This window comes from Anas platyrhynchos, chromosome 33 (assembly GCF_047663525.1).
Source record: "Anas platyrhynchos isolate ZD024472 breed Pekin duck chromosome 33, IASCAAS_PekinDuck_T2T, whole genome shotgun sequence".
NCBI lineage: Eukaryota > Metazoa > Chordata > Aves > Anseriformes > Anatidae > Anas > Anas platyrhynchos.
The window spans coordinates 9,129,757-9,140,335 of NC_092618.1; the positions used below are offsets into that span (position 1 = coordinate 9,129,757).

At 66.0% G+C, this 10,579-nt stretch overlaps 1 protein-coding gene across 1 annotated transcript; it reads left to right on the forward strand.

The window, feature by feature from the left end:
• The first annotated feature begins 432 nt into the window (after nucleotides 1-432).
• On the forward strand, nucleotides 433-6,048 carry LOC140000335 (uncharacterized). The gene is made up of 6 exons (XM_072030183.1): nucleotides 433-989; nucleotides 1,068-1,387; nucleotides 2,100-2,165; nucleotides 2,651-2,779; nucleotides 4,347-4,495; nucleotides 5,671-6,048. The coding sequence occupies exons 1-6, from the start codon at nucleotides 434-436 to the stop codon at nucleotides 5,672-5,674; spliced, it is 1,224 nt and encodes a 407-aa protein (XP_071886284.1). The 5' UTR covers nucleotide 433; the 3' UTR covers nucleotides 5,675-6,048.
• The last annotated feature ends 4,531 nt before the right edge of the window (nucleotides 6,049-10,579 follow it).

Sequence of the window (10,579 nt, forward strand, 5' to 3'; positions counted from 1 at the left end):
GGGCCGAGCGCTGCGAGAACCTGCCCGGATCCTACCGCTGCGTGCCCCCCTGCCAGCCCGGCTACCGGCCCCGGGACGGCGGGGGGTGTGAGGGTACGGGGCCATAGGGACGGGGACAGGGCCATGGGGATGGGGGATGGGGCCATGGGGACGGGGATGAAGCCATGGGGATGGGGACGGGCCATGGGGATGGGGATGGGGCCATGGGGACGGGGATGAGGCCATGGGGATGGGGATGGGGCCATGGGGATGGGGATGGGGCCATGGGGATGGGGATGGGGCCATGGGAACGGGGATGGGGCCATGGGGATGGGGATGGGGCCATGGGGATGGGGACAGGGCCATGGGGACGGGGATGGGGCCATGGGGACAGGGACTGGGGCACGGGGATGGGGATGGGGGTACGGAGAGGCTGAGGGGACCCTGAGGGGCCATGGCATGGGGGACATCAGGGACAAGCCAATGGGGCACAATAGGGACAAAGCTATGGGGGACATGGAAAAAACAACGGGGATGCTGGGGACAAGCCAATGGGGTCGAGGTGCAGGGGGACTTCTCTATGGGGTCAGGATGGGGATGGGCAGCAGGGGACATCAGGGACAACACCACGGGAGATAATGGGGACAAAACGATGGGGGACATTTGGGGACAAGCCAATGGGGCCACTGGGGACAAGCCAATGGGGTCGAGGTGCAGGGGGGCTTCTCCATGGGGTCAGGATGGAGACGGAGAGCAGGGACCATCGGGGGACAGTGGGGACCCCCCCATGGGGCTGAGCTTTTGGGGGACGGCTCCACGCTCCCCCCCCCAATGTCCCCACCGCCCCCTCCCCCCAAAAAAACGTCACCTCCCCGCTTGCAGACGAGGACGAGTGCGCCGAGGGGGGTCCCGCTGCGGCCCCCACGCCGCCTGCCACAACCTCCCCGGCTCCTTCCAGTGCGCCTGCCACCAGGGCTACGAGGCCGCCCGGCACGGCCACCACTGCCAGGGTACGGGGACAGCGGGGACAGCAGGGGGGGGACACCCAGAGTGACACTGAGCCCCCCCCCTTCGTGTTTCCCCCCCAGACGTGGACGAGTGCGCGACGCTGCCGGGGGTGTGCGGGGCGGCGCGCTGCGAGAACGTGGACGGCTCCTTCCTCTGCCTCTGCCCCGACGGGGGGCACGAGTTCGATCCGGTGACGGGGACGTGCGGGGACCCCCCCCAGCGACCCCACTCCTCCGGCCCCCCCGGAGCCGTGGAAGCCCCCCCGGGCTTGGCGGCGTGCTTCAGCCCCGCCTGCGGGGTGCTGGCGCCCAACGTCAGCCGGCAGCAGTGCTGCTGCAGCGTGGGGGGCGCCTGGGGGTCCGCTGCCCCCCCCCGAGGCCGTGCCCCACGCCTGGAACCGGTGGGGACATGGGGACGCTATGGGGGGGGGGAGGGGATTGGGGATGGCATGGGGTGGGAAGGGATTGGGGTGGGAGTGGGATTGGGGATGGGGATTGGGATTGGGGATGGGGACGGGGATAGGGATGGGGATGGGGATGGGGATGGGGATGGGGATGGGGATGGGGATGGGGATGGGGATGGGGACTGGGATGGGAAGGGATGGGGATAGGACTGGGATGGGATGGATGGGATTGGGATTGGAGTGGAGTGGGATGGGATGCGATTTGGGATGGGATGGGATGGCGATGGGATTGGAGTTGCAATTGGGACTGGGATGGGATGGGATTGGGATGGAGATAGGATTAGGATTGGGATGGGATTGGGATAGGATTGGGGGGTGGAGATGGAATTGGGATGGGGTTGGTGATGGGATTGAGATAGATTGGGATTGGGACTGGATGGAATGGGGATGGGATGGGGATGGGATGAGGATGGGACTGGGATTGGGGTGGGAAGGGATTGGGATGGGTTTGGGGTGGTGATGGGATTTGGGATGGGGATGGGGATGGGATTGTAAAGGGATTGGGATTGGGGTGGGTATTGCCAGGGATTAGGACTGGGATGGGATGGGATTGGGATCGGGGTGTGGATGGGGACAGGGATGGGCTGGGGATGGGGTCAGGATGGTGCCAAGGTGCAGGGGGGGTGACACCTCTGTCCCCCCCCCCAAGCCGAGCACCGAGCCCTCTGCCCCCACGGGACCGGCCAGACCACGGGGCCCCAGGGCTCAGCAGCAGGTCAGTGCGGCCGCGGGGGGGGCACAGCAATGGGGCCCCCCCCATTTGGGGGCTCCCTCCGTTTAGGGACTCCCCCCCCTACTCAGGGGCTCCCCCCTGTATTTAGCAGTTCCCCAATGTTGGGGATGCCCCCCCATTTTGGGGATGCCACCCCTGTTTTGGGGCTCCCCCATTTATGGGATGCCCCCCATTTTGGGGACTCACCCCCCCTAATTTGGGAATGGCCCCCATTTGGGGGACTCACCCCTCCCATTTTGGGGATGTCCCCATTTTTCAGGGTGCCCCCTCAATTTGGGGATGCCCCCCCTATTTTGTGGGGTTACGCCCCTCCCCTTTTGGGTGCATCCCGCCTATTTTGGGGCAATACCCCCCCTATTTTGGGGTTCCCCTCCTATATAGGGGCTCCCCCGTTTCGGGGGTGCCCCCCCCAATTCCGAGGACCCTCCCCCTGACGTCGCCCCCCCCCTTACCCCCTTACCCCCCAGATGTGGACGAGTGCCGGGTGTTCGCGCCGCAGCTGTGCCGGGGGGGGGTCTGCATCAACACCGCCCCCGGCTTCAGCTGCTACTGCCCCAGCGGCTACTACTACGAGCAGGAGCACCTGCAGTGCGTGGGTGAGCACCCAGCACCCCCAGCACCCCCCCAGCACCCCCCCAGCACCCCCAGCACCCTGACCTCAGCACCCCCAGCACCCTACTTGTGCCCTGGGTGCACCCTGCCTGCACCCTGAGCACCCTACTTGCATCCTGAGCACCCTGAGCACCCTGCCTGCACCCTGAGAGCACCCTACTTGCACCCTGACTGCACCCTAAGAGCACCCTGTGCACCCCGAGCACCCTACTCGCACCTTGAGCACCCTGCCCTCAGCACCCTGAGCACCCTGCCAGCACCCCCAGCACCCCCAGCACCCCCAGCACCCTGACCTCAGCACCCTAATTGTGCCCTGGGTGCACCCTGCCTGCACCCTGAGCACCCCGAGCACCCTAATTGTGCCCTGAGTGCACCCTGAGCACCCTCTTTGCACCCTGAGCACCCGACTTGTGCCCTGACTGCACCCTGAGTGCGCCCTACCTGCACCCTGAGCACCCTAATTGTGCCCTGAGTGCGCCCTACTTGCACCCTGCCTGCACCCTACTTGCACCCTGAGAGCACCCTGAGCACCCAGCCAGCACGCTGAGCTCCCTACCTGCACCCTGAGCACACAACCTGTACCCAGAAAGCACCCTAAGAGCACCCTGGCTGCACCCTGAGCACCCTCTTTGCACCCTGAGCACCCAACTTGTGCCCTGCCAGCACCCTACCTGCACCCTGAGCACCCTGCCTGCACCCAGCCAGCACCCTGAGCACCCAACTTGCATCCTGAGCACCCTGAGCGTGCCCTGTCTGCACCCTGAGCACCCAACTTATGCCCTGAGTGCGCTCTACCTGCACCCTGAGCACCCTACTTGCACCCTGCCAGCACCCTGAGCACCCTGCCTGCACCCAGCTCACACCCTGAGAGCACCCTGCCCACACCCTTCCAGCACCCTGCCAGCACCCTGAGCACCCTACTTGCACCCTGCCTGCACCCTGAGCACCCTGCCAGCACCCAGCCAGCACCCTGAGCACCCAACTTATGCCCTGAGTGCACCCTACTTGCACCCTGAGCACCCAACTTGTGCCCTGCCAGCACCCTGCCTGCACCCTGAGCACCCTAATTGTGCTCTGAGTGCACCCTGGCTGCACCCTGAGCACCCTCTTTGCACCCTGAGCACCCAACTTGTGCCCTGAGTGCGCTCTACCTGCACCCTGAGCACCCTACTTGCACCCTGACTGCACCCTGAGCACCCTGCCTGCACCCAGCTCACACCCTGAGCACCCTGCCCACACCCTTCCAGCACCCAGCCAGCACCCTGAGCACCCTGAGCGTGCCCTACCTGCACCCTGAGCACCCTAATTGTGCTCTGAGTGCACCCTCCCTGCACAATACCTGCACCCTGAGCACCCAACTTGTGCCCTGAGTGCACCCTCCCTGCACCCTCAGCACCCTGCCTGCACCCTGTCTGCACCCCGAGCACCCTACTCGCACCCCAAGCACCCTGCCCTCAGCCCCCGAGCACCCTTCCAGCCCCCCGAGCCCCCTTCCAGCCCCCCCCCCCGTGCCCCCCACCCCCTTGCCGACCACCACCGCCCCCCCCCCAGATAACGACGAGTGCCAGGACGAGGACGCGGAGCCGTGCATCGGGGGCCGCTGCGTCAACACGGTGGGCTCCTACTTCTGCTCCTGCGCCCCCCCCTGGTGCTGGACGGCTCCCAGCGCCGCTGCGTCACCAACGACACCCGCGCCATGGGTGAGGCCACCCCCTGTCACCCCCCCGTGTCACCGTCACCCCCCCCGTGTCGCCCTGTCCCCACGTGTCCCCATATCCCTGCCCTATGTCCCCGTGGCCCCCCATCCCCGTGTCCCGGCACTGTCCCCTGATGCCCCCCCCGTGTCCCCATGTCCCACATCCTGATGTCCCACGTCACCGTGTCCCCACGTCCTGTGTCCCCATACCCCCATGGCGCTGTATCCCCCATGTCCCCAAATCCCCGTGTCCCCGTGTCCCCATGTCCCACATCCTGATGTCCCACGTCACCGTGTCCCCACGTCCTGTGTCCCCATATCCCCATGGCGCTGTATCCCCCATGTCCCCAAATCCCCGTGTCCCTGTGTCCCCATGTCCCACGTCGCCTCCCCTTGTCCCACATCCCCCTGTCCCACGTCACCATATCCCCGTGTCCCCATGTCCCCATGTCCCACATCCCTTCATCCCAGTGTCCCCCATTGTCTCCCCACATCCCACATCACCTCCCCATGTCCCCACCTCACTGTGTCCCCATGTCCCCGTGTCCCCATGTCCCCACGTCCCTATGACCCCACAGCCACGTGGCCCCATAGCCTCATGTTGCCATGCACCCGTGTCCCCTACGGCCCCTTGTCCCCTCGTCCCCATGTCCCCATGTCCCTAAGGCCCTATAGCCTCACATCCCTGTGTCCCCATGTCCCCCCATGTCCCTGTCCCCCCCCCCATGCCCACGTCCCCATGCCCCCTCCCATGCCCACGACCCCCCCATCCCCTATACCCATGTCCCCATGTCCCCATGTCCCCAAGACCCCACACAGGGGGACCCCCACCCTGCCCCCCTCCTACCCCAGCAATAGGGACCCCCCCCCAGACCCCCATAATGGGGACCCCATGGGCACCCCCCAGAGTGGGTCCCCCTTAGACACCCCCCCCATGATTGGGACCCCTTGGACCCCCCCCATAACAGGGACCCCTTTGCCCCCCCCAATAATGGGAACCCCTCCCACCACCCCACAACGCCCCCCCCCTAATGGAGACCCCTTGGGTACCCCCCATATAACAGTGCCCCCCCCACCTCTTTACACCCCCCCCCTTAGCATCCCCAATTTTTAGGACCCCACCCCACAACCTGCCCCCCCCCCCATTTTTTTTTCTCCCCCCCCCCCCCCCCCCCCCAGATGACTTCGAGTTCCTCTGCAACGTCCTGCGCCCCCCCGGCCCGGGGCTGGGCCCCCCCTACGAATACGGCCCCGAATACCCCCCCCACTACGGGCTGCCCTACGGCCCCCTCCCCTTTGGGGGTCCGGGCCCCCGCCTGCCCCCCCCGGGGCTGCGCGCCGACTACGACCCCTATGGGCTGGGGGGGGGCTACGACCCCCGCGGGGACGCCCTTTACGCCGCCCCCCCCCGCTACGAGGACTTGGAGGATTTCGAGGGGTCCCGCCGGGGCCCCCCCCGCTCCTCCCGGCCCCGCAGCCCCCCCAGCGCCCCCCAGGACCCCCCCCCGTGGCTCTTCCAGCCCCATGGTGTGGCCGAGCGGCCGGGGCGAGCCAGCGAGGATGGTGAGTTTGGGGGGGGGCGGGATTGAGGGGTTTTGGGGGGGGATTTTGTTTTTTTTATGGGGAGGGGGCTGACGGGGACCCCCCCCCGCAGACCCCCGGGACGAGGCGCTGCCGCCGGAGCTGTGCGGGGTGCTGAGCGGCTGCGAGCATGGGCACTGCGTGCGGGTGCCCCAGGGCTTCACCTGCGCCTGCGACCCCGGCTACCGGCTGGACGCGGCACGCGTGGCCTGCGTGGGTGAGACACGGCCTAATCCCGGCCTAATCCGGCCTAATCCGGCCTAATCCGGCCTAGTCCCGGCCTAGTCCCGGCATAATCCCGGCCTAATCCGGCCTAATCCGGCCTAATCCGGCCTAGTCCCGGCCTAGTCCCGGCATAATCCCGGCCTGATTCCGGCATAATCCCGGCCTAATCCGGCCTAATCCGGCCTAGTCCCGGCATAATCCCGGCATAATACGGCCTAATCCGGCCTAGTCCCGGCCTAATCCGGCCTAATCCGGCCTAGTCCCGGCATAATCCCGGCATAATACGGCCTAATCCTGCCTAATCCCAGCCTAATCCGGCCTAATCCGGCCTAATCCCGGCCTAATCCGGCCTAGTCCCGGCATAATCCCGGCCTAATCCCGGCCTGATCCCGGAATAATCCCGGCCTGATCCCGTCCTAATTCCTTCATAATCCCGGCCTAGTCCCGGCCTAATCTGGCATAATCCAGGCCTAATCCCGGCCTGATCCCGGCCTGATCCCAGCCTAATCCTGGCCTAATCCCGGCCTGATTCCGGCCTGATTCCGGCCTGATCCCGGCATAATCCCAGCCTGTTCCCATCCCAATCCCATCCCAAACCCCAGTCCCAGACCAAATCCCACCCCATCCCATCCCCAATCCCACTTTAATCCAACCCCCAATCCCACCCTAATCCAACCCCAAATCCTACCCCAATCCTACCCCAATCCTACCCCAAATCCCGATCCCATGCCCATTCCATACCCCCAATCCCAATCCCACCCCAATCCCATCCCCACCCCCCCCAATCCCATCTGCAACCCCTTCCCACCCCAGTCCGACCCCAAATCCAATCCCAATCCCACCCCAAATCCCAACTAAATCCCAATCCCGCCCCAAATCCCAACCAATCTCAGTCCAACCCCAAATCCCTTCCCATCCCAACACAAACCCATCCTAATCCCACCCCAATCCCATCCCAAATCTCACCCCAATCCCATCCGCAACCCCTCCCCACCCCAGTCTAACCCCAAATCCAATCCCAACCCCAATCCCACCCCAAATCCTACCCAATCCCAATCAAACCCCAATCCCACCCCAATCCCCCCTCAAATCCCCCCCAAATCCTCCCCAATCCTACCCCAATCCCCCCCCAAATCCCCCCCAATCCCAATCCCACCCCAATCCCATCCCAATCCCCCACAATCCCAATCCCCACCAAAATCCCACCCCAATCCCATCCCCATCCCCCTCAATCCCACCCCAAAACCCACACAATCCCAATTCCACCCCACCCCAATCCCACCCCAATCCCATCCCAATCCCATCCCAATCCCCCTCAATCCCACCCCAATCCCCCCCAATCCCAATCCCACCCCAATCCCCCCCAACCCCCCCCCCAATCCCACCCCAAATCCCACCCCATTCCCCCCCCAATCTCCCCCAATCCCCCCAAAACCCCCCAATCCCACCCCAATCCCACCCCAAATCCCCCCCAACCCCCCTTAATCCCCCTCCCCGACCCCCCCTGACCCCCCCCTTTTCCCCGCAGACCTCGACGAGTGCTCGGAGGCCGCCCTGTGCCGGGGGGGGCGCTGCCTCAACACCCCCGGCTCCTTCCGCTGCCTCTGCCCCCCCGGCTCTGTCCCGGCGCAGGGACCCCCCCGCTGCATCCCCGCGCGCCCCCCGGCCTGAGCCCCCCCCTCCCCATCCCGGGGGGGGGGCCCTGTATTTATTGTCTGTATATATCGGAGCTGGGGGGGGGGGGGGATGGAGAGACACTGGGGGGCACCGTCCGGCATCCCCCCCCCGCCCGCTGTGGGGTGAGGTGGGGGGGGGGCTCCTGGGGGTGCCCATGGGGGTGCCCGGCCCCCCGCTCCCTCCCCCCCCGTCCATGTGAGCCCCCCCTCACTTCCCCCCCAATTTTTACAGAATAAAGGTTTTCTATAAAATGAGCTGGGGGGGGGGGAGTTCTTTCATCCTAATAGGGTCGGGTGGGGGGGGGGCTGTGGTGTCACAGGGACTGGGACCCCAAATGGGACCCCCCCCTCATGAGTCTGGACCCCTCTACTTGGGACTGGGACCCCTCTATGGGTTTGGGACCCCCCCCAGTGGGACTGGGACCCCCCCCATGTATCTGCTCCCCCCCTCAATGTGTCTGCCCCCCCAATGGGACTGGGAGCCCCCCATGTGTCTGGGACCCCTCCATGGGTTTGGGGACCCCCCCCAATGGGATCAGGATCCCCACCCCAATGGTGCTGTGACCCCCCCCCCCCATGGGTCTGTGACCCCCCAATGGGACCGGGAACCCCCCTATTGGACCTGGGACCCCCCCCATGTGTCTGGGACCCCCCCCATGTGTCTGGGACCCCCCCCCCATGCATCTGGGACCCCCAACCCCCCCCAGTGACCACAGCGAGCCCGTCGCGCTTCGAGCCCCCCGTTTATTGCCCCCCCTCGTCCAGCAGCCCCCCGTCCTCCTCGGGGGGGTCCGGGGGGGGGCGCAGCGCGGCGCTGACCCCGTGCAGCTCCAGCAGCTGCTGGAAGGCCGCCAGCAGCAGCAGCGCCGCCGTCACCCCCAGCAGCAGGTAGGCTGGGGGGGGGGGACACAGCGGTCAGAGACCCCCACCCCCCCGTGGAGACCCCCACCCCATGGAGAGATCCCCATGGAGACCCCCCCCCAATGAAGACCCAATCCGCCATGGTGACCCCATCCATGAAGACCCCGCCACCATGAAGACCCCACCCCAATGGAGACCCAACCACCATGGAGACCCCAACCATGAAGACCCCAACCACCATAAAGACACCACCAGAAAGACCCCACCCCAATGGAGACCCCAACCACGGAGACCCCAACCATGGAGAACCCAACCACCATAGAGACCCCAACCATGAAGTCCCCCAACCACGAAGACCCCAACCACGAAGACCCCAACCATGAAGACCCCACCCCAATGGAGACCGCGCCCCAGTGGAGACCCAACCACCATGGAGACCCCAACCATGGAGACCCAACCACCATAAAGACACCACCCCAATGGAGACCCCAACCACGAAGACCCCAACCACGAAGATCCCAACCATGAAGACCCCAACCATCTAAACCCCAACCATGGAGACCCCAACCATGAAGACCCCAACCATCTAAACCCCAACCACGGAGACCCCAACCATGGAGAACCCAACCACCATAGAGACCCCAACCATGAAGTCCCCCAACCACGAAGACCCCAACCACGAAGACCCCAACCATGAAGACCCCAACCATAAAGACCCCAACCATGAAGACCCCAACCATCTAAACCCCAACCATGGAGACCCCAACCATGAAGACCCCAACCATGAAGACCCCAACCATAAAGACCCCAACCATGAAGACCCCAACCACCATGGAGAACCCAACCATGAAGACCCCCAACCACGAAGATCCAACCACCATGAAGACCCCAACCATGAGGACCCCAACCTCCTAAACCCCAACCATGGAGACACCAACCATGAAGACCCCAACCATGAAGACCCCACCACCATAAAGACCCCACCCCAATGAAGACCCCCCCCACCAAGAAGACCCCAACCACATAGCCCCAACCCCCACATAACCCCAACCCCAGATCCCCAAACCCCAACGCCCCCCACCCCAACGCCCCCCCCCAACCCCCCGCCCCCGCTCACCGGCCAAGGCCACCCGGTAGAGGTGGCGCGGGGGCTGCCCCTCCGGTGCCCCCGCCGCGTCCCCCAGCCCCACGGTGGTGACGGCCATGCCGCAGAAGAAGACGGCGTCCAAGAAGCTCCCGGAGCCCCCCAGGGCCCACAGGGCGGCGGCAGGCAGCAGCACGAAGCCCCCCGCCACCGCCCCCGCCAGCAGCCCCAAATGGAGCCCGGCGGCCCCCCGGGGGCTCCAACCCCACCGCGTCCTCAGGTAGCGCCGGGGCCACCGGGTGACCGGCACCGAAAGCCACCGGGCCACCACCGCCAACGTCAACACCGTGAAGGGGACGCCCAGCGCCGCGTAGGCCAAGCAGAAGGCTTTGCCCCCCGGGGACAGGGGGGCCACGGGGCCGTAGCCTGGGGGGGGGAGGGAAATTTAGGGGGGGGACCCCCCCCGGTAAGTGAAAGGGGAGGGGGGACCCCTGGGGGTGGTGGGGGGAGGTTGGGGGCTTGGTGGTGATGGGGGTCCTGGGCGAACTGGGGGGCTCTGTGGGCTGGGGGGGTCCTGGTGGGGCTGGGGGGGGGCCTGGGGGTCCCAGTGCTAAAGGGGGTCCCAAAACCCATGGGGGTCCTGAGGTTCTCAGGGGGCTCG

Excerpts from the sequence above, each read along its gene's own strand:
- LOC140000335 (XM_072030183.1), top strand. The coding sequence starts at position 434 with ATGGCATGGGGGACATCAGGGACAAGCCAATGGGGCACAATAGGGACA. Across the intron at positions 990-1,067 it reads GCACGGCCACCACTGCCAGG|ACGTGGACGAGTGCGCGACG; the intron begins GTACGGGGACAG and ends TTTCCCCCCCAG. Across the intron at positions 2,166-2,650 it reads GCCCCAGGGCTCAGCAGCAG|ATGTGGACGAGTGCCGGGTG; the intron begins GTCAGTGCGGCC and ends CTTACCCCCCAG.